This window comes from Felis catus, chromosome C1 (genome assembly GCF_018350175.1).
Source record: "Felis catus isolate Fca126 chromosome C1, F.catus_Fca126_mat1.0, whole genome shotgun sequence".
Classification (NCBI taxonomy): Eukaryota; Metazoa; Chordata; class Mammalia; order Carnivora; family Felidae; genus Felis; species Felis catus.
In genome coordinates this window covers 73,012,479-73,036,986 of record NC_058375.1, presented here as the reverse complement: position 1 = coordinate 73,036,986, position 24,508 = coordinate 73,012,479, and the positions used below count along the sequence as shown (strand labels likewise).

General features: G+C 36.1%; 1 protein-coding gene across 1 annotated transcript; it reads right to left on the bottom strand.

Annotated features, from left to right (window-relative positions):
- CLCA4 (chloride channel accessory 4) lies at positions 1–23,381 on the bottom strand. The gene is made up of 14 exons (XM_011285015.3): positions 23,226–23,381; positions 19,096–19,236; positions 18,808–18,955; positions 15,925–16,033; positions 14,209–14,386; positions 13,658–13,876; positions 11,388–11,615; positions 9,125–9,302; positions 7,699–7,805; positions 4,809–5,024; positions 3,948–4,215; positions 1,971–2,141; positions 793–1,026; positions 1–443 (listed from the first exon to the last, which is right to left on the bottom strand). Exons 1-14 carry the CDS (start codon positions 23,379–23,381, stop codon positions 1–3), a joined length of 2,796 nt encoding a protein of 931 aa, XP_011283317.3.
- Positions 23,382–24,508: the final 1,127 nt, after the last annotated feature.

Here is a 24,508-nt window from a genome sequence, read left to right as displayed (position 1 = left end):
TTAAAATCCTATTCTAGGTCTTCTTGAATTTTTTTTCTTTTTTAATATATAAATGGTGGCACCTATAATAGTACTAACAATTGCCACAGATCCAACCACTAGCAACACCAAAATAACAATGTTAACCCTGGAATTAGGCTGATTTTCATCAGGACTAGGATTTGGAGGACTTTCATCAGGACCTGGTTCTGCTTGAGGAATAAACAAAGCTACTTGTGCAATGTTGGATAGTTTTGATGTCAAATTGCTTTTATCCACACTTTGAATGGCAATAAAGATGTGAGTTGCATTTTCTTCTGAGATATTTCCCTGTTTAAATGCAAAGGTTTCTTTGGAGTTGGCTTCATTTGGTAACAGATCAGTAGTGTTTACTTGGAGAGCATTGTCAAAATTGTCTCTTAGATCCAGAATACTTCCACTTATTCTTATAATATACCGCTGAACTAAGAAAAAAAAATTACATGTAGTTCAGAAACTAGAGCATATAATGTTAAATTCCTTTTTATCTATTCTCCTCAAAATGTTTAGTTATGCAAAGCTTATACGTATAGCCAAAACCGTACTAATTTTTCTATGAGAACTTAATTCTGATATGCTAAATACTATCTTCATTGTTTGAAAAGCGGGACCAGGTTAAAATGTGTCATGTTTGATTGATTTGAAAATATCAGATTATAAAATTAATATTGACTGAGTAGTCAATTAAAATTCTCCTCCCACCCACCTTTATACCCTTGCTTTTGCAAAGAGCACCTTTCACTTAATCAACACTACATGTCACTTCATCCTTACCTTTTCCAACATCAAAATTATCTCCTGGTGCTGTCCATGTTAAATTGATCTCATCTCCATTAAGTGTGGCCTCAAGATCTGTGATTTGACTTGGTGGGTACAGATCAGGCAAGGGAAGTTTTGAAATATTTGAAACTACAAATGCACCTCCAGATGCTGTTCTGGTGAAACTCTCCAAGGTTGTGTGAGTATCTTCATCAATTTCAACTCTTGGTGGATTCCCTTCAATTTTCCCTGCATTAAAATTTGCTATATTTAATGGCAAATCTCTACTAGTATTTTTAGAACTCAATGAATTGAATTCCTCATCCTACATCTCCCTGCTCCCTTTTCATACATATACACAATCACATTTTACTAAGTTTGGTGACAAAGTCATAGGCATCCAATTGGTGGCAGAATTTTTTTCTTTAGTATTCCTGACCACGATATTGTAGGATAGAATTATATAACATATCACTTGGAATTAAGGCTGCACTGAATGGGAATAATGTTGTATAATTCAACATGTGCCCTTAAAAACAAGAACTGCTTTATTTCTCAAATTATCTCCAAGCTAGGAATGAACCTGGGTAAATTTTTACTGTTTCCCTTTCAAATGCTTAAGGCAGGTTTTTCCCTTGCTCTCTGCTACAAGTGCTAAGGAATAATAGTTCAAGTTATATTCCAGTTGCCAACAGAGAACCCCTAAAAGTCACAAGGTAAGGAATGGACTGAAGGAAAGCTGACAAAGAATGCATACTTAATCCTTATCATCACCTTACTCTACACAGTTTCCCTTTTGACTTAACAAAACATCAAAATAAGTGTTTACTCATTTAGGTGTTTTTGTGAACTGAATCCAGTATCTATGTGAACTGAAGAATAAATTCTGCCACTAGCTTGTGCTTAGGTACATAACACATTAGCATGTTTTCTTTATCTGAGTTAGAAATTTGACATATTGTTGTTAATATAGGTAAGGTGCTCCAAACTAATATAATAATGGCTGACATTTGTTGAGTGCTTACTAGATGCCAGACACTGTAAAAAGGTTAGCATAATTTGGAGGCAAACACAGTATGACTGAGAACTTCATTTCAGAAATGGGAAAAGCTGTACTTGAGTTGTAAAGTGTTTGAAGCCTTAATCATGTTAACTACAATTATTCAAACCAGATATCAGATATCATTACTCACCATCCACTACCCATCCTGGTATATGTGCGGCTCTATTCGGTGGACGCCTTAAGTTTTGTGTGGTCACATTTGCTCCTCTATAAGCCCGTACTTTTAAGCTATATCTGCCATTTTCTGAATAAGCTATAAAATATCTGGAGTACACCCCATCATTCTTGAAAGAATCAGCACCTTATTATAAAAATGAAGGAATAAAATATTACTGTGAAGAAAAAGAAAAATGTATGCATTTTCTAAGCCAAGCATATGGACTTTATAAGCATATCCCCTTGATTAGGCTCTCTATTTTGTGATTGACCTACTGGGGAATAGTTCTGTTATGCTTTACAAACCAGTATCTTCTTTAATTGATATATCATATATATATATATATATATATATAATAAGTACCTTTACTTTATCAACTTCTATGCCGATTATTTTAGTACTCTCCTTACCATGTTTTAGCCAAATGGTTTTCTTGCAGTTCTTACTTTACCTAAACACATAATTATGTCATCTCCTGTTAAAAGCAAAAGGATTCACGCTAAAAAAAACGTATCTTGAATAACAATTTAATTCTCAGTATGTTTACCTAAGAATTACTTATTTTGACTTCTCTTCAACCACTCTTTGTGTGTGTGTGTGTGTGTGTGTTGTATCCTCACCTCTTGTTCTATGATCCATTAACTCTCTGGTCTGATAGTGGAAAACCCCATCTATTATTATAATAAACATTTGGGGAGATCAGGAATATTGTATAATAAGTTTATGTCTTGATGTCACCAGTACTAGAGTTATTCATTAAATTACAGACAAATTTCTCAGGGGGTTTAACACTCTAAGATAAAGGTTCTTCAATTGAGGTCCTTGGATGATCACCATGTGCATGTCTCTTGATCATATTAGGAATGCCAATTACTTAGACCTTCTATGGAAGGGCCTAGCATTCTGTGTTATAACAAGCCCCTCAGGTGATTCCTTTGCATGCTAAAGTTTGAGAACCCCTGCTCCAAGTCATTGTTTATCACCAATACCTTCTTAGGTAAAGGCATTCCAAATTAGCTAAGTAGCCATCTGGTAAAACCTTTAGAAATGAAACAAGATGCTTTAACTTTTAATGTAGCTTGGGAGGGTTTAGGAAAAGGAAAAGTCAGGAAATAGTTGAGGAAAATATTATTATATCAGATGAAGGCACTGAGGTGCACCAAAGAACAATTTTACCTTATAAAATTTTACAGGGCAAACCCTGGTTGATTATATATTGACTGACATTGCAAGACACTGTTAGAAAATTCTGACAACTCAGGAGGTTATCGATATGGCAATTTCCTTGCTTATGGTCCTTTCAAAAGAAGGATCAGTTTCCAGGACAATCCAGAGTCTAGGAAAAAGGTACTATTCACCCATATAGACCACGGCATGGCCAACTCTGTATCTTGTTTCCTGCCATTCAGATCTGGCATCTGATCTCTGGTGATATCTCTTGTCTGTTTTGGCTGTTCTACTTGCCCTTGGACCTTAGTTCCCAAGACTGTATCTTGCATTTTTTTCCAGCTGTTGGGAATTATTCTTGCCTGTTCTTCCGTCTCTGCCAGGGGATCAAGTTCTACCATTTAATCCCATCTGGCTGCTTGTGCTTCACTCACTCTGGCTAGACTTTCTGATGATGTGCAACTAAGAAACTTGCTCAGAATTCTTGATGCTGTTCTCAGTCTCCTGAATGAGACGTTCTTGATGAGTAACAGATATTGGTTGTCCAGATGACAAATAATAATGACAGTAAATAACATTTATTGAGTGCATACTATGTGCAGGACACTTGTTAAGTACTTTGTAGGTTTTATGTGGATAGAATTTCCTGCTGGTTCTGCTGTTCATCCATAATCTGCATCAGTTCTTCTGGAGTCTGTCCCACTGCCCCACAATATTATAGGGACCCATAACATATCCTGAGTTATAAAATTAGAGGCTTATTCACAAAAACCTGTGAGTTACCTGCACCGTTATCCAAAAGTTCCAAAACTTCTATATTTCCGTTACTTGATTCAATGAAAGCAGTCACATTGGCTCCAAGAATTGGTACATGCCCTTGTAGAACTTCTGCATAAACAACCATTGGGCTGGGAAAACTGTTTGTGTCTTTATTCATTTTAGCATTCACTGTGATTGGAGGCACAGAAGAATTTGCTGCCTGAGAATTTACTGTCATAGTCAATGTTTCTGGGTTTGCTTTGGCTTGAAGACTGTAGGTCCAAACACCCACCTAAAAATTCAATGGAAATATATTAAATATCCAAGATCAAGCTTTTCTGTGTTTTCATTGTCCAACTCTTAAATACATTTTATAAATATGTTACAGAATAAACAAGTTTTGACAATTTTGAAGGTAAAAGGATGAGAATTGAGGCAGTTTAGATAGGGTATCCTGGCCGTTGTCATGCATGGTGTCTAAACTTTGGGAAATATCAGCTAGGAAAAATAAGTTTGGGAAAGTTTGCTTTGGTCTTGGCCTTATTCTTTGACCTCAGAGTCCACAGATTCTAAGATCTGGTCGTGCTAATCAGGAATGACTGAATAGCTATCTACACACCAAATTGCACACATTCTCTCTACATTGCTTCTTCAACGTTATTCTTAGCCTACCTCATTTTTTCTCTTCTCTTTCTCCTAATGCATATGTTCTTTCTTTTTCCTGCCTCCATAATTTTCAGGACGACACAGGCATAGAAAGTACATTTTATTTTATTGTAAATTTGAAGATGATACAAGTATTGACACCTATTGTTGTGATAGTAAACAATGTATTTTCAGCTACCAAAACAAATTTGCAAGGAAGTCTAAAAGCTGATTGCTTACCTTTGCAATTCCTGGAATACTGAGATAGGCCATTTTGGAAACTGTGTCCACTGTGAAATTTCTCATTGGTGTTCCACTGGGGTCCCAGAGAAAAATAATGGGAGACTGTCTGGCCCATGTGATGAGAAAGAATGTGTCCTTTCCCACAGTGCTATCAATTATTACAGTGCCGTTCATCCAGGGATTATTGTTGAGTGTTAATCCTTTACTTTCAAGCTGTTTAAATATATTTTAAAAATTAATTACTGGAGAAGAGAGTAATTTTTTCTGTTTTCATTTTTAATGTAGTTTTTAATTTCTGGCCTGAGAACAAGCTTATGTAGGGCATACTACCTTAGGCTTGTGATCTCTGAAAGCTGATTGGGATGTGACAGTTGTCATCAGAAAGTGTAGAAATATAGAGTCTGAGGGAAGGACAGGGCATAATAAAGTCATTAAAGCAGGAGAATGGGTTTTATAGTTGGAGATATGGCCCTGTTATTTTTTTCCCAATTGTCTTTGAGGACACAGAAGAGAAGAATTAGCTATAGGGTGTGCGTGTATCACCCTAAGTTTATCCATCTTCATGATGACCTAAAAAATACTTATGGGTTGTGGCTAGAGTATTTGAGTAGAGATACAGTAAAAGGGGGCCTCAACAGAGAAAATAAAGATTAGCAAACTATGAGAGAAGCAAACAGGGCTATTTTCCTGATGTGAAATCTTGAAATAATTTTCACACATGATAGAGTGAGTAGCACTGGACAGTAAACAGTCCAAGAGGAGTAGAAAGAGGGCAAACTGTTTACAAAGATTGGAATCCTGAGAAGAGATGTGAAAGGACCTTTCTCTGAGAAGAGCTTCAAAGAAAGTTTTTCAAGTCTTTGTGGATAGTTCTCAGTCAAGGAAAGCCAAGTTTATCCACGGATCAAGAAAGTACTTTCTAAAATGTGTCATTTCAGGAATGATGGGAAATCTCATTTCTATTCTAAACCAGTCTTTTAAACCAAAGATCCTCTCACACCAGTGCTTATAGAGGGGAATGAATTCTACCACTGCAACATCATTGCAATCACAAAAATCTCAGTTCTGTGTTAAGTGGACATGGCTTTGAGTAGACCATGTATTATTATTAAATTAAATCTGAATGAGAGAGACTTTCAGGAAAGTCTAAGAAAATTAGAAAGCTTTGGCTACAGAGTAGTACTAGGCGAAAATAACTGAGTAAAGAGTGAGATGCAGCCTTTTCTCTGTATTCTAACTGCCACCATCCAAATCCAAGTTCTCATCTACTCAGATTATCGCAACATACCTCTAACTGTTCTCACGCTTCTCTCCCAAGACAAATTGAGGTTAATCTTTCAAAAATGTGTTTTCTTTTTATTTCTCTACTTAAACTATACACTTTTTGAGTGAGGGGTGCAGATATTTCTGCCCCTTCCACATCATTTATAAAGCCATTCTCGAAACTTTAAGCATATCCTGCATGCAAATGTCTCTTTTCTGGATGATTTCCCACATTCTACTTTTATATTTTAAAATTCCTTTGGAACATTCCACTTTAATGTTCCACCAGCCCCTCAAAATCTAAGGTTAAAACAGAGCAGAAAATAATATCCTCAAAATCAGTTCTCCCTTTTTACGTGTCAATTTTGTCATCATTTTCTCAGTCATACAGATGGAAACTTTCAGAAATGTACATTATTCTCCATCATTTTATTCTCCATACACCACCAAGCTAGATCTCAGATAAATTTTTAAACTGTTTTCAGGGCAAAGCTGCAAACCCAACCTCCAAACCAATCAGCACATATTATCTTAACTCTGAATTCTATACCTTCTTGCTCTTCATTGTTGAAGAGTAGAGGAAACTAGGTTTGTCTAGGTGATCATGGCAAGTTGATGGTGGGCAGCGACTTGATGAACTGTAAGATGGAATACAAGTGATACACACTTGGTGGGAATGGATATTGATAGAAACAGAATTTTGTAAAAAATATTTTGAAAGAAACAGGCTATGCTGACATTTTACATGGTACATGAATTAAGAATGAAGAAAGGTGTAAAAACTTTTCAATCTAAGTACAGAAAATGGTAGTGTTATTGATACGCAAATGAGAAAAGAAGTGGCATTCAGAAGACAGATGAATAAAATAAAAAGCCAGTGAAAAAAGTGGTTGAAGAAGTAAGATAAGCCCTAAATTTGTAGATATGCAATAGTTATTCACTCTCTTTTTTCTGATAAATTATTTCCAAGATACATCGCTTCCATCTCCAAACCAGATTCTTGAGTGAATTCATCTAATTCAAATCTATTTTACAGCAGTGAAGGGTGGGGGAAATCTTGGAAGAATGGAATTTTTTAATGCATTTATAGCAAAATGGATGCTAAATTATTGGACAAAATCTATTTTTGGCAGAAAAGTTAACAGTATTCAGTTTTTTTTAATTTTTTTTTTAATGTTTATTTATTTTTGAGACAGAGAGAGACAGAGCATGAACGGGGGAGGGTCAGAGAGAGAGGGAGACACAGAATCTGAAACAGGTTCCAGGCTCTGAGCGGTCAGCACAGAGCCCGACGCGGGGCTCGAACTCACGGAGTGTGAGATCATGACCTGAGCCGAAGTCGGCCGCTTAACCGACTGAGCCACCCAGGCGCCCCCAGTATTCAGTTTTGATGTTATCCCTTAACCAAGCTCTATAGGAAAAGAAAAAGAAAAAGTATACCTGCTACTTCACTACTTAATTTGGCCATATCTAAAGAATAACTTCTATTTCATATTGAGATTTTAATTTCAATTAAAAATTTACTTTGAGAAAAATACAGGACTCAAAACTTTTAACAACTGAATTATTTCTCTTTGTTATGGCTAAGTGTAAACACCAAAATCTGAGGGGTGGATTCTCTGACCTGAAGAGGCTGTTGGGAAATATCAGTGTTTCCTGATGCAAGGGCCCCAAAAGCATCAATGAGGCCATTGTTCTGGGCTTCATCTGAAGCAAAAAAATGGTTTCCTCCTAAAATGTAAATACATTAAATAGGTTTCTTTCTAGAAAATACATACTTACCACATTAATAAGGTAATAGGATAAACAAAATCATACTTTCAGTATGTATTATTAAAACAGAACAAAATCAGTCATGTGTAAAGATTAACAATGAAATATTAATTTAAAACTGTCATAACTAGAAAATGTAGGCTGCCTTTATACCTCACTGATAGAAATATTCCTGGCTGGAATGCATGAAATATTCATAGAATATGAAAGAAGATGTTACAGTTCCATGTATTAAAGTTCATAGATCTCACAGCCCTTTAGCGTAATTATTCACTTTTATTTAAGATACAGTTATAACAATTCTGGCTTTCAGATTTTTCAACCAAAGTGTGTCAGAATCAGTTTAGAAAGCTTAAAGAGCTGTCATATTGATGTATCCTTACAATAACTGGCAATGGAGAGATAGAAAAATGGTAAGCAATAGAGAAAAGTTCAAAAAAAGCATTACTTTAGAGGGATACTTGGGACAGAAATAAATTTTACAATGGTCACAAAAGTACTTTGAAATAATGGGAGTTTGTACAACTAAGCATTAAAAAGCAAGTATATATTTGGTAGCATTAGAATTCAACCCAATACAATAATTGATATTCATAATGTTACAGGTTTTGTTTATTCTACTACATTTAAGAAGGCACTGAAACATCTGGTCCATTTTCATTATATGTCTCTATATCTAAGATAGCATCTTCCCTGTAGTTCATCTAGAAATTTTGTTGTTATTTAGATTTATTCAGCCTGAGCCTCTGTTAATCCCATCTGCTCCCCAACCCTACCCCAAAGCCTCTGCTCCGGTTTCATGGATTTCCCAGTATCTCTCCATGTGCCTTACACTGTCATTCCAACATGATTTTTTTTTTTTTTTTTTTTTTGCTCATGACCTGATCATCTTTTCTCCTTTCTTCAGAAGAAGTAAACACCTTGTTCATGGCCCAGCTCAGAAGTCATCTCATCTCTCATGCCTTCTTTCTCTGACTCTGTACAACCCTGGGAGAATTAATGGCTTCCCCTGCTCACATTGTGCTTTATTTCTATATATTTATCCTGTCATGGAAGGATGTTATCTGATTATGCTATCTGATTAGAAGTTTTATTTGTCTCTTCAGCCAGCTGGACTGTGAGCACCTTGAGAACAGAGAGCAGGTCTGGTTTGACTCTGGTTCCAAGGTCCTGGCATAGCACCCACAGGGCAAGAGCTTGAGAGAAATTGTTCAGTTGTTAGCCTTTACACTTATGCATTGCTGTCAAAGGACAATAATATATAGATCATATTTCACCTGTTAAAGTGCTCATCTCTATGACTGCTTGATCAGCAGATGGTCCCAAAGCAATCAAATGAATGATAGCTCCACTTTGTCTCACTTCATCAATACAATTCTTTGCAGAGTTATCCTCCCCATCAGTCAGCAGGACAATTTCAGATCCATCTATTTGGGGGTGAATTTCTCTAACTACCTGCAAATGTAATGACAGCATAATTATAAGTGTTCCAAAATCAAAAGACTTATGAGATATTAGAAAAAATGTGCAAAGAAATTAAACAAAGGTGTGCAGAAGAGATAGCTTCTCTTTTAAAATCAGATTCTGTAATCAACAATTTTTACGCGAACATAAACATGATTTTATTTTCTGTCTATCTGCCTCGGGAATGCTTGCTCAAATGAAGTTATGTGGGTGCAGGGCTGTGGAAAATTCTATTTGGATTAAATAATAATGCCATCTCAGTATGAGGACTCAGGTCAACCAGACATCAAAAATATAATTGCAGAATGTGGCATTAAATATGTCTCTGTTTTCTCTGACTGGACTGCCCTCTAACAAACCATTAGTGTATAAAGTCTGTTGCATATACAGCTAGATGCATTAAAACTCCACCTCAACATTTTAAAAAAGTTAATGATTCCAAATTAGGGAACCTTTAATATAAAGAAAAGATATAGAAAGTTCTAAGCAGGTCAAGGTTAGGGATCTTGTTATATAACTTTTGTTTTACTTCTAATAGTAAAGAGCACAAGACTAAGAGTATTGGTGGTGCTTAGAGAATACATGGATTATATTTATTTAAATTGAGTTCTATTTGTGGTTTGAACCCATTTATTATAAAGCCAAACAGTTTGAAACTCAGAGTTCTGAATCTAGGTGCCTATAAGAGAGGGTAAAAAGAATTTATCCCAGGATAGCAACTATATTTCATCGCTGACAGCTCTAATTCGTAGTGGATTCTTGGTACACCATTTTGAGAAACTGAGTGCATGCCAAAGGGAAACAAATGACAGATTATCAGTGGCTTTCGTGAATTCGGAGTGGAGGTGTGTGTAGATTTGTAGAAGAGGGTTTGGAATTTAGATACTCCTAATAAAGCTGGCATCAGGGAACAAAGGGACCAGCTTCATTTCAATTTTTTGCATGTTTTTAGACAAATGATGGCTAATATATGTTGTAATATGTGTGAAATGTGCTTTGACATACATTAAAATCACACTAAAAATAGGAAATTCTTTAATACATTCATTGCATTTATACAGCATCCCCATCACGTTCCCCCTGCATGTTTGGGTGAAATATATAATATATTTGTGAATCTTATTTTTATCCAGATGTATATGACCCTTGTCATTATTATGGCATTTGTGAAATACATATATTTACTCTCTATAAAAGATATTGTTCTACATACATAAATATAGTATTTCATTTAACCTTCATAATAGTCCTATGAGGTAGGCATTCTTGTTTTCCTATATTCCATAGATAAGGCACTGGGAATCCAAAGAGACTGAAAACTTTACCCAAGATCACTTAGTAAGTAGTAGAGCCAGTACTCTGATGTTACTTCCTGACCCTATGACTAACGGCCCCTGCTACATCTACTTTAATAAACATCAGTTTTCCCCAACTTAGTGTCACAGAAACTGAAATGAAGATTGGCCCAAAATGGAATCATACCATATAACTTGCTTCATTGTCTAAAAAAATTGAGTTTTGTTGACCAAGCACATGTATTTATTTAATACTTATTGAGCACTGACTACTGCATGGTGTAACAAGACAGAAAAAGTCCCTGACCTCATTGGGATTATACTCTAGTGGCATTTTAATAGTCAGTTATTCATCTGTTTATTCATTGATTTACTGATCCATTAAAAATCATTAAATGAATTTTTTTCTATGGGTTTAGTTCATCCTGCACTTCTTAGGATTAGTCATGTTAAAATTAGGCAGCAAGTATGTGTGGCAGCATTTGACATAAAAATGTCCTAATCATAAAAAAAGAAAGGAACTAGGTAAGGGGGATTAAAAGGTACTCACTTGCAGTTATAAAGTAAATAAGTGATGGAGATATAATGTACAGCATAGGGAATATAGCTACCAATATTGTAATAACTTTGTATGATGATAGGTAGTAACTAGACTTGTCATGGGGATCATTTCATAATGTATAAAAATATCAAATCACTCTGAAACTAATATGATATTGGATGTCAGTTATACTTTAATTATTTAAAAAAGAACAAACTATATTTGCAATATGATCTTTACCTGAAATGCTGATTTAATTCCGGCACAGATGGAAGTTCCTCCATTAGCTGCTGTAGGTAAGCTCTCCAAGAGCTTGTTTCTTTCTTTGCTGCTTATTATTTGGATTAGATTACTTTTCACATTGGCAGTACTATCAAAGTGCACCATCCCCACCCAGGATCCATTTTCAATGGTCTGCAGCAGGAAGTGTTTTGCTGCTTGGTTCATTCGATTTAGGCGATTAAAACTCTGAATAAAAAAAAAAATCAAGAAAATAACCAACGGGTTTTCAATTGGAAAATAATTGCAGATCACACAAAATGAGTGAATAAAATTTGTCATTGATTTTTTATCAATGGTAATTGGTATTATTAAAGAAGGCAATTTTCTTTTAATTGATAAAATTGAAAAATATAGTTGTATTATGGAACACATATGGTATAGTAAGGAACATAGGCTTTAGCTAGAGCTGATTCTTGGCTGCTAAGCACCCAAATTAGAGGTGGAGGGTAGGGTGGGGGTTGGGTTGCAATTGTGAGGTGATGACTTACCGCTTAGAGACTGCCTAATAACTCCTGAGATCCTCTGTTCCAGTTGTATCAAGATGAAACCACTCCCCAGGTCCCACAGTATCAAACCAGACTTATCATGGACTCCATCTAGAAATGGAAGTCTCCCTATCCACTTGGGGACATCCCAAAAGATGAAACGTACTCAAGCTGCAGCTATATTTTGAGAGGCCCAGTCCCTACTGCCCCCCCCCCCTTACCTCTTCTGCTTCTAACCTCTCCCCACCACTTCCCCACCAATGGATTAACTGGAATTGATTCTTTGACAACTCATTAAAACTCACATCCCTCTTTCTTAGGTGAATGCTCAATGTAAGCCTCTTCGTACGTTTGTCTTTTCCAGTTCCTCAACACCAACTGATTTGTGAAACCTCCCCCAACACACATCCAAATTTCCCTCTGAACTCTCTAGAACCAACCCACAGTGAAAAACTTCTCTTACATTTCCATCTTTGAGGGCTCTCTCTCTACCCCTTTGTTTTACCTTTAAACTTAGCTTTGCCCACATCTTGTCCAAAGGAGGCTGCTCATCTTTTCCTAATAAGGAACTCTATCTCTCCTCAGCAACACTTCCTAGAACACTTCTATGTATAGGTGTCTAGCATTCTGATGTTCTTTCTGAAACTTGCTATTGAGGATTATTTCATTCAGCTGCACCATCTTCTGTGCTTTTCAGTAACCACTCAACTGAGTGGTTTGTTGGAGACATTCACCTTGATCTTCAGCATGCTCTGTTCTGCTTCTAATGTGACATCCTTCTGGGTGCCTTATCACATTATGTTTGCTCGTTTGTAGTCCATTTCAACAATTATTTATTGAGTGCTTATATGAGATAAACACTATTTTAGGTAACAGGGATGCAAAGATGGTAAGACACTGTTTTAAGTCCTAGAGGACTAGTCTAATGGGAGAGAAATGTGTAATTACAATATGATATATAGTAATAGAGGTTTGCACAGGTCATTACAGGAAACCAGCAGAAGGCCCATTAGCCCAGTCTAGAAGCCCAGCCCATCTCCTCCTGGAGGAAATGGGTGCCTCTACCAAACTTGAACAATATGTATGAGTTAGCCAGGTAATGGAAAGGGAGAGAACATTTTCTCTATTCAGCAGCGAATTCTTCAAGGATGTGAGTTTGTACTCCTAGACCCTGGCACAATGCCTTCCATTCCTTGAATGATAGTAGAGGGAATAAATGGCTGAATCTGACTGTATCTTTATTATGGTGGTACTTCTGGTCTGTGGCTTCGAGCATAAAGGGGTCATTTATATAGATGATGCAGATAAGGTAAAGGCATGTTAACAATTCTCCTGGTTGATCTTGTTCCTTGACTTGGAATGGAGTTCAGAGGCCCCAATCCACTCTCTCCTTATGTCTGTTAAGTATTTCCAGTAGATAACAGAGACAAGGTTAGAAAGCATGCCCATATTAAAAATCTTTAGTACTGATCTTCTAACTAAGGCTTTACTAAAGGATCTAAAAGTACTCCTCAATAAACTCTCCATTTTCTGGGGTTGGATATTGAGTTAGATCTTTTTAACTCCATTGCCACACTTTTTCATTACAATATTCACTGCTCCTCTTGAGATCATGGTCATAGGAGGTAACAGTATTTATGCCACCATGCAATTTAGAACAAGCAGGTAGTGTTTAGAGTATTCTTAGCTATTCAATCACTTTAATATCCCTATATCCAGGAACAAATCGGCCCACAGACTTACATTCATGCTTCCAGACTTATCAAGAACTAAGCATGCAATTCTTTCTCTGATCTTCAGCAATGAGAAGACAGGTGGAGGGGGTAGTGCCTCCATAGATGTTGTGTTCTTAAAGTCCTCAGAATTGCTGATCACCTCCCACGTACTTCTGGAATTGCACATTTTGTTTTGTAGGCTTGGAGCTTCTTGGTTATGGTTTTTTTTATTACAGAATTCAACAACCTAAAAGATTAATAAAATGAAAAAAACCTTTACATACCATGTATTTAAAAATTCAACTACAAATCTGAAAAATAAAAAATGTTCTTGGCAAACATGTTGTTTATTTAATGAAAGAAGATTCACTGAGGAATCATATAATAGTAATATGGATTTTGAATAATTGTAATAACAGGTAACACTAGTTGAGTGCTTACTATGTGCCAGTTAATGTTTAAAGAACTCTATATTAATATATCTAATCTCTCAGGAAACCTGCACAGGTATTTTGTAAACTTGATAACATATCCTTTGAATATAAATATATGCTCTGAACTCACAATTGGCATACTTACAGAATTAATACCTTGCATAAACATTATTGATGCCTTTTCAGTTTGATCTTTATCAGGGAAGAATTGACAATCTTTTTCATACAGTTTTGTCTTAGAATCAATTCTGCATCCTCTAGTTGTACAACTGTTCCCTTGACACTTATAAACTCTATTTATACCAGTAATACCTGTGGAACATCTGAAAATATATAATAGTTAGTCTTTGAGGCAACTTAACAATCAAAATGTTTGAAAATCTTAAGTAATCTTTCCATCAAGATTTTGTTTGTTCTTATTTATGTACCGCACACATCTTGTTTTTGGCAGCAACATTTAAGTGTTCCTATCAGAGCAGTTACCTGCTTTTCAAGAAATTGCAGAAAGAAATTTTAAGTGGGATGTCTAGTATATGTAATGGCTGAGTTCCCTGTTGGGATTAAAGTTGATGCCTGTTAATCCCAATGGCTGGGGAGTCCCCTTTTCCAAATATCTCTTCTGGTGGCCTTGTGATGATAAATGCACTGCAGGCATCTGGACAAGGCAACTTGTGAAAACACTTACTCTTGGTGCCACCTTAGCTTGAAGTTCTTTGTAAGATTCTTCTCAAAGAAAATATCTCCAAAAGAATGGGATGTGGCATAGCTACAAATATTTTGTTTTTTCAAGGAGCATTTTTATCTAAAGCAAAATGTGGCTTGAAGGAAAGGCTAAGGTACTGCCTAGGACAGTAGTCACTACTGGTGGGGTTATTTTAGACGTATGTTTTATTGCATGGAATTGGCCACAGGTAGCAGTGATTACAATAAATATGCTGGAATGTGAATATTATCCCATCTTTTCAATGTGTTTCCATTTCAAATTTAAGAAGCAATTACTAGATTTCATTCAGTTATTTAGAGTCTCCTAAATATGTGTATGCCTCTTACTCCCCAGAACTCCATGAACGTAATGTTATCTACATTAACAACCATGATGAATATTCTGTAGCAGAGACTAGACATTTAGGGGGAATATGGTGTAAACAAATGTAATCAATGTAATACTCCTTAAATATGTGTGCTGCAACTGGTGAAGCAAATGGGCAAAGGAAGGGACTTCAATGAAATCAAGTATCTTTCAATTTGTGCATTTTTGATAAGTCCACAGACCTTGCAGGGCATCTAAGATTGAGTAAGCTGATGGCATCTAATTTTAAACCAATTACCAACAACCATTTTGCTCTATTGATCTTAGAACTAAGAGGATTGTCTATTATTAACTGTGATGTTAGATTGGTATTTTTAAATGAATTTTACAAAACCCAAGAAATCCTTGATTGGCCCTTTGAAAGTTGATTTCTTATTGAGCTTGCATTTACCCCTATTTTTTAACCACTTTTTTCATTCGTGTGTAGTATAAATTATTTTGATTTGCCATATACTATACAACCCTTTACACAGAGTACAACTCCAGCACAAATGAGTTCTGGCAGCTATGGTAGAGAGGTGTAAAAATATGCCAAATCACTACCAAATGCTCTTGAAGTTATGTGTATTTTGAATGGAAAATCAGCTACTTTAAGGTACGTCTTCTAAAAACAAAACAAAAACAAAAACAAAGAAACAGACGCACTGTTTTGTGATATAGCATCTATTATCTGCATCGGGATAAAAAAATTATTGGAATTTAAAAGAAATAAAACTAAGGAAAATAAGAAGATATAGCCTGGAGTAATTAAGAAAATTTCAATGTTCATACCTTGTTGCTTCAATTTTCTTTGACTTAGCACTGTAGAAAGGCTCATCTTCATTGTACTCATCAAACACTCCCCAGCGGAGATGGGCCCACTCATGGACAAGCAGTCTATCTGTAGGAAAATATTTCAAATATATGATCATAATTCAAGTGACAAAATTTGTCCCTCAAATATTTTAACAAACTGTTTCAGTCAAAAAGTTATATTTAGGTTTTAAATAACTGCTAACATTTGTATTTTTATTTGTAAAAAACATGTTGCATTACATTACATAGTATATTATGTTTTTATTACACAACATGTTACATCAAGAAAACATTTATGATATGTATGCTATGAGCAAAATAGTCTGAGTTTTGGCTTTTGGGGGGCAAAAAGTCTTAGATGTTACAATGGTTTTTAGTGCTACAAAGCTTGCTTTTACCAAAACATAAATGGATATATAACATATCTTTGGTATTAATATTTCACTAGGATGTGATTAGTTAAAAGATGTGAATGGCTCAGTCAGTTGAGTGTCCAACTCTTGATTTCAGCTCTGGTCTAATCTCACAGTTCGTGAGTTCAAGCCCCGGGTCCGGGTCTGTGCTGACTGCGTGGAACCTGCTTAGGATTTTCTCTTTCCCTTTCTCTCTGCCCCTCCCTCCCTCTCAAATTAAATAAATAAAGTTAAAAAAAAAAGTCTATAAATTCTCTTGAGGGAGTGGATAATGAAAAAAAAAGCTTTGAAAAACACTGCAATAGACCATAGATAATTTGGGGGGATGTCCAAATAAAGTGATTAATTTATAGTACTTAACACATAGAGCATTGATTATGTGAAAATAATTATTATTAATTATACATATTTAGCATATGTTATTACTAGAAAATACAAAGTACTAGGCTCTAGGCACTAGATATGCAAAGTACTAGGTACTAGGACATACAAAGATGAATAAGATATAGTCTTTGACTAGGAAAAGCTCAAAGAGAGGGATTTGGAATTAAAAAAAATTTTTTTCTGCTAAGGATTTTGGGGTAAATGGAAGAATAAAGGTAAATCCGTAGCTTGAAATGCTGGAAGAAGAAACAAGTAGATTTCAGTTTTAGCAATATTAGGAAAAACTTCAGAGGAAATAGCAATGGAGAAGAGGAATTCAGAAATATGTTTGTTCTGCTACCATGTGTATTTCTCTAACTCAAATTAACTCAGGAGATCTAAACATAGAGGGGAAGTGTCAGAATTATGCAAAAGTCACGTTTCTTCTTTAAGTCCTTACTACTCAAAATATGTTCATTGGACCAGAAGCATCAGCATCACCTGGCAGCTAACAAGAAATGTAGAATCTTAGACCAACTTTAGATCTACTGAATCAGAATCTGCATATTAACAAGATCCTTAAGTTACTACTCTATTCATTGAACTATAAAAACACTGGCTTAAGGTTTTCTAGGCAAATGGAAACATTAGAAGGAAAAAGCCTCTCTCTCATGCCCACTATAATTTGCTAAGAGAGTAGATTTCAGGTGCTATCACCACAAATATGAAATAAAAGGGAAGGGAAGGGTAGGGAACTATGTGAGGAGATGATATGTTAATTAGCTTGACTATGGGGCTCGATTTTCTCAATCAAGGTATCTGTTGATGTGATTGAAAAGGGTAGTTAGAGATCTTGGGAAAAATGGTAGAAGTTTTAGAACAGCTGCTATGGGGAAGGAGAAAGGAAGCCAAGAAGAGACAAGTACAAATATTGTTGAGTAACTTTGAGGGCTTCCCTGAGCTTGGGAAATCTGCTTATATAATGATATCATTAGTTTTATAATTTTCTTTAATAGTCTTGGAAGTACATTAACAGAAGCCAAAGAAAACTGGCTGGAAACTCAGTACACAGGATTTGGCAAGTTGAATGAAACATAGTATATGAATGGTGAGGGATTTGAGGTATATATACTTAGAGTTGAAAGAACTAATTTTGCTGGATATACCAGCTAGGAAAGAGAGTATATCTTAGAAAGGTGCAAAGGATTAGAGGTGTCAAAGAGAACAGTCATGGTCAGGCTAAAGTTTGAGGGAGAGGTAAGATTAGGTTGGGATGGGATGGTATGGGATGATGGAACTTTCAAGTTGGGGTGGAGAATAGGTCTAGGTGACTGAGGACCAGGGCTAGCTGAATGTTTGACAGAAACAAGAGACTTAATGTGTGCTCATTGGAAGGGCAGTGGGAGAGAGATTGTGGAGTATGTGGATTTAGGTAGGTTTTCACTTAGTAGTGGCATGTGAGTTGGATCTTCCTTTAATAATGATTTGCATTTTTTAAATGCAAAAAAATATACTTTAGTTCATTTGAAACAATGATTTTTAACTTTTAGATAGAACTAGATGAAATTGTCCTTGATCTAGGTAAAAATAATCAGTTATAGACATGTTCACCTGGTTTAGCCAAATAGGTTGCTTAATAATATCAGCAACTAACAGCCTATGAATGTTTTCTCTTGGCCAGAAACTGACATCCTGGCTCTTTTCAGCTTGCCATACATCTGTCTTCCATGGAGGCGGCTTATGATTGATTAATATCCAGCTGTGGAGAACTGAAAAAAATTAAATCTAAAAAGTACACCTTAAAAATTTTATTATTGCCCTGTGTTCAAATTTCTGTTGATGTTGTACTGAGTATCTAACTCAGTGTTCACAACAATTCTACAAGACAGGAAACTTTTATTTACTGTATTATAGGAAATAACAACAGAGAAAATAGGTCATTTGTCCAAGGTCACACACAATTGGTAAGTCAGTATTTGAATTTAGAGACTCTGGCTCCAAGGCTTGGGCACATCCATAACCTGGATACAAAGATGCTTGTTAGAATAATTTGCAACACATGTATTCTAACAAAAATTCCTACCTGATGGTCCATATTCATTTTGTTTTTTTCCAAGTACAAAGTCAGGGGTGAAATGGATGTATTCTCCTTTTTCTTCACAGGCTGTGAACTGCTTGGTATATGGTTCATCTCTACCTGGGAGGGTAGGTGGTGCAACTAAAACATCGGCCTGAGAATGTTCAAAAATATTTTTAAAACATCAGAAATAGAAATGATAACAGTCTTAAACACTCTAAGACAATCAATGTGCTGAAAAACTGGGGATCACCAGAAAATATAATTTTTTAAAAGAAGCTTTTTGATTCTTACGTGTTTGTAGCTTTCATGTTTTGGCCTCTTGTATTGTGAGTTTTCCTTCCAGCTGTTAGGAATTAGTATTGATACATTTTTGAAAAAAAATCTTTTTTCTGTGGCTTCAAAGAGGTAAGTAGAAGCTGTAGTCACCATACCCTATTGTTAAAGGAAAAAAAATGTGAGTATGGCCAAGTAGCAATGGACCAAATGGGCAGAGTTTCATCACAGGCATTTCCCAATTTAAGAGTGGACACACAAAGCAACTGACTAGGGAGCAGGTCTCTGCCTCAGAGTTCCAGTTCTGCCACCTGTCAGTCCAAAATTATATCTTAATCTTACACATCACAGGCTTTGAATTTTCTGTAACCCTTCATCAAAGGGCAATTGCTTCTCTTGAGTGTTAAAAGAAATTACATAAAATGACAAAGACACAGACTTCAGAGTCATCTACTGGGTTCCAATATTGGCATTAGTACCTTCTGGGTAATAGAGGTTGGACAGTTTAACACTCCGAAGCTCAGTTTCTTCATCTCTTAAATGGACTATTACAACCTTTCTTTAGCATTAACATAAACATGAAATGAGTTATAAAGTGCTGTACACGTAGACGGTCATAAAACTGTCTGATATCATCACTGTTAATAAGTCTCATTACAGAGCAGCCTTAGCTGATGCAAGCTGAGGAGAACAGTCTGTAGCAATGGATCTTAGGGAGAGGTTTTTTATTATACTCCCACCCCCCAGGAGAGACAGTTGGATTGGGAACTGGGGAGTGGAGTGATAGCAAAATTCATAGGAGATGCAGAGCTTTGTGAATCATAGACAGAGCTTGATGCTCTGCCAACAAGATAAACATAGTATCACTTTATACTGTTCAGTCTCCTGAACCCAAAGGTATAATGATTAATAAGGGAGATAGTCCCTTTCTAGAACTCACTGTCTAACGGGGGAAATGGATGAATGCTTCTTAATGGAGATCTATTCTGCATAATCAAAACTACTGAATAATTGAAGGATATTGGGTGCTAGATGAAAATGTCAAACTCTTCATCTTGTCGGCAACATTCCAGTCTGCAGTGTTGTTTCCTTCATGGTGGGCTCTTTTCCTCCATGATGCTTCCTGACTTGACATAAGCCCACAATAGAATTTTTCTTCTTCAGGAATCCCAGGACTCTGTATCTTGTTCTCTTGAAGAGTCCAGTGTGCTTACTCAATACATTAAATAGATCAGCAAACTAATTGGGTTTAGAGCCATGGGTCAGTCAGAAGCCAGAGTGCACAGAACTGAAGACCCAAAGAACTGGCTAGGAGTTAGTAAAAGGGCTTCAGAGATCTCTTAAAGCAGATTGGAAATTACTGGCCTAAAGCAACTTTTCTCTAAGGATGGCTTTCCTCCTTTTTTTTTTTAATATTCATATCTCACCAGTTGTCACATTTTGCTTCAAGTGACGACTATCTATGTTTCTATGAGATAAAAATATATAGGGTGATTTGAATTGTGGTGCATATTTGAAAAGTAGGGTTGCTACGTTTGTGTAGGTTGTGCATTCTACAACTCCAAGGGATTCCATTTACTTTGTAGTTTCCATAGCTCTATGCATCTGCCTTGGGTAGTGGTATGTTCTGAGGTCATTGAGGGATTTCATAGATCCTATGTCAGATGACTATGATCCCCTAGGGCATACTAGGGTAGCTAATAATGATTCGCATAGGCTTTCCAAGGAAAATTTCTGTAACATTCCTTCTAAATTCCATCTCAGAATTCCTATATTATCCTAGTTGGATCAAAGATGACTAATATTATCAATATTTCAAAAAATAAGTACTTTCAAACCAAAAAGACACATGAATAAAAGGAATAAGGAAAGGTGATAGTTAACATCTCAGGTTATGAATTGTGAGTTAATTCAGCATGAATGTTATTATGGTCAGATGGTATCCCCAGAGTAAGGTTATATCTACAAGTTGATTCACTAGTTACAAAAAAAAGAGTAATTTTTGTCATCTTGTACAAGCCAGAACTCAAACCCACATCTGTCAGCCTTCAAATCCCATGGGTTGGATCTCAGCTCTAATTGTGCTATTTAATGTGATCTCAGAAAAAAATATTTACTCTCCAAATACCAGTTTTTTCTTCTGTATAATGTGGACGAGAGAATTTTACAAGGTTGCCTGGTAATATAAATGCAAGGACTGTTCAGAGGGCTGGGAGAATGTCAGGAAACATTGTGTAATCTAGGCATATCTACTAATAGTTGAACTTTTACTTGTGGTATTTGATAGAGGACATTTTAATATTTTTTTTGCCACTGCAAAGTAATTTTTCCAAATACTGACTTCTGATGGTCAGAAAAGTTCGAAACTGACTCTTCCTGAACACTAAGAAGCCATCATGCAGAATTAGCTGAGACATGGTCAACCCTATCTAGAATGAACTGCTATTGAAGCCTCTGTTCTTCAGTAAAAGAATTTTTATATCCCCCTGGAATTCAAATGGTATCAACAAATGAACACTGCTATTCTGCAAGAGTTTATTCAGAGTGAATGATAAATGGCAGCCACAGAATCACCATCTCACCACCCAGGTCCAGCCCATCAGTCTCTAATGGATAGCAACACACATGTAAAAGGCTAAATCAGTGAGCCTAAGGACACAGTACTAGAGGAACTGAATGTAAGGAATTAGTAAATGTTGATGTCAGAGACCAGGAGAGCTGATTTGCATGGCTGTTAACACCAATTTCTATTGCTTGAAATGTTACAGTTGGTAGAAACTTTAGAAATCAAATTTCTCCTTTTAGGCTTGGAGCCTTTCTCTTCTCCATCTGCACTTTATAGTGAACTCATTTATTACCATGACTTTAAATCTTGTCTACATGCTGATGAGTCCCCAATTTTTATCTCCAGCCAGTTTTTCCCCTTGAATTCAGATTCTTATCTATATCTATGTGTGTATCTAAAAAGCATCTCAAATTCAAAATGCCTCAAACTAACTCCTGATCTGCAATCTGCCACATTACTTTCACTTACAGTCTACCTTTTTCAACTGATGATAATTCCATCCTTCCAAGTGTTCAGGCCAAAAGTCTTGGAGTCTTCTTTGACTTCTATTTTCCCTCCTCCTCTCCACCTCCCCCACCCCCCATCTAAACCATCAGCAAATTTGTCTATAATACCCTCAGAATATGTTCCTCATACCACTTTAATGATCTCTATCACAATATCCCTGTCCTTCATCATCATTACTTCTCACCTGCAACTGCTTCCTACCTGCACCACATCTGTGTGCTGCAATGGGACTTATGTAGGATAAGTGACAAGTGGAAGCCCTCTACAGAATTTCTTCAATACTGCAGTCAGAGTGATCCCAGAACATGCATGAGAGAGCACACTCCTCCTCTGCTCAGAATCCTTTTGTGGATTCCCATGGCACTCAGAAGTAAAAGCCCAAGTCTTTCTAGTGGTCTGGGTCCTCTATGTCTCCATGTTGGGCTCTCCCCACCCTTCTTCCTGTTCATCACCTCCTGATGGTCACTTCAAGCATGTTTGCTGTACCTACTGTTCCCTCCCCGAGGTTTTCAATGTGTTCTTCCCTCACTCATCTCAGGTCTCCGCTCAGATGTCTACATCAACAGTGAGGTCTTTCCTGACTGCCCTACATGAAATAGTAATGAACATTCTCCTCCCACCCAGCTCCAACACTGCCTATCCCAAATGTTGATTTATTTTACTTCATGGAAACCTATTACCATCTGACCTGCTATAGTTTTACATGTTTTTATTATCTATATCATCTAAAAAGAATGTGTACTGCATGAGGGTAAGGAATTGTTCACTGTTGTCACTCCCTGACATGTCATAAGTATTCATTAAATAATTGTTTAAAGAACAGATGAGTCCAACTGTTCATTTACAGATGAAGAAACTGAGGATCAGGGAGGCCCTGTGCCTTGTCTTTGGTCTTATGGTGAGACAGGGTAGAACCCTATTAAAACTTTCCATTCCCTCTGCCACTCCGGTATTGTCTTCACTGTACCATGCTGCTTTTAAACTTCCTGTAGCATTCAGAAGTTTCCATAATAATTAACTACTAACTTTTTTCTTCTCCACAATTCAAGCAGAAGAAATCCAATTTTTTTCTTACCTTTATCTCTTCAATTATTTTTCCATCTTCTGGCACATGAGGGTCTATAGCGATGATTATGCCTTCATAGCCATTGTTATTCAGCTGAACAAGGGAAGTATTGGACCCCTGCAGCAGGTATAGGACTAAGAGGAAGACAAAATCTAATAACCCCATTGTTCTTGTCAAAGCATTCCTGGCCCAAAGTTGGTTTGTTCAAAAGGCTTTTATTTCTCTCTCCATATATATAGCCCTAAACCTTATCAATGTCAGCTGATAATGGGACGTTGCTTGTATAAAGGTCAATGTTACATATGTAAAATGTTTGACGACAGTTTATGTAATCATTTTATTGTATGTTATTATAAAAGTGATCTAAAACATAGAAGAGATTGATCTTTTTATAAAAAAATTACACATATTCCTCTTGGAACTTTTTTTTTATATTTTCTAATTCTGGTTTATTTCCTATATATAGACATATAACTTGTATTTTCTGTACAGTACAATGTAAAAATTAAAAAAAAATTTATAATGAAATGAGTAGAAAAAATAATGGTAAGATAGTTATTCAGTTTTACAGAGACTTAATAATTATTTAGATTATTTCCAAAGTATAAATAATTGAAGAGAATGTAAAGTTATTAAATATAAATAACACCAAATTAGGTAAGATGGCCTTGAAACTTAATTTAAAAATTTAAAGACTTTGACAAATTAAGGAAGATTTGATAGTTATTATATTTAAAAATCCTGTTTAGTAAACAATGAATAGAATGTTTTTATATAAGTATATCAAAAAAGTCTGGCATGTGCTAATTATTATTGAAGCAGAATGAATAATTTTGATAGTTAACATTTATTTAGTGCTTACTAGGGCAGAGATTCTCTCTCTTAATTTTCACTGTAACTCTCTAAGGTAAGTATGAATATAATCTTCATTTTATGCATGGGGAAACTGAGGCACACAATTTCAGTAACTTGCCAAGATTACATACATAGCAAATGACAGAGTCAGGATCTGAACACTGTATTCTTACCCCAAAGCCCATGGATTTAATTACTTCACAATAAGGCAATATGATTTTATAAGGCAAACAATATAATAAGATTTTTTTCTTTTAAAAAGGAGAAAGGGTGGGGCGCCTGGGTGGCGCAGTCGGTTAAGCGTCCGACTTCAGCCAGGTCACGATCTCGCGGTCCCGGAGTTCGAGCCCCGCGTCAGGCTCTGGGCTGATGGCTCGGAGCCTGGAGCCTGTTTCCGATTCTGTGTCTCCCTCTCTCTCTGCCCCTCCCCCGTTCAT

What these genes read in the sequence shown, in the direction of transcription:
- CLCA4 (XM_011285015.3), bottom strand. Translation starts at nt 23,381, where the DNA reads ATGGGGTTATTAGATTTTGTCTTCCTCTTAGTCCTATACCTGCTGCAG. An exon ending in TTTCCCAACAGCCTCTTCAG is followed by an intron (nt 5,025 to 7,698) that starts GTCAGAGAATCC and finishes ATATTTAAACAG; the next exon opens with CTTGAAAGTAAAGGATTAAC. An exon ending in ACTTTTGGATAACGGTGCAG is followed by an intron (nt 2,142 to 3,947) that starts GTAACTCACAGG and finishes TTTTATAATAAG; the next exon opens with GTGCTGATTCTTTCAAGAAT.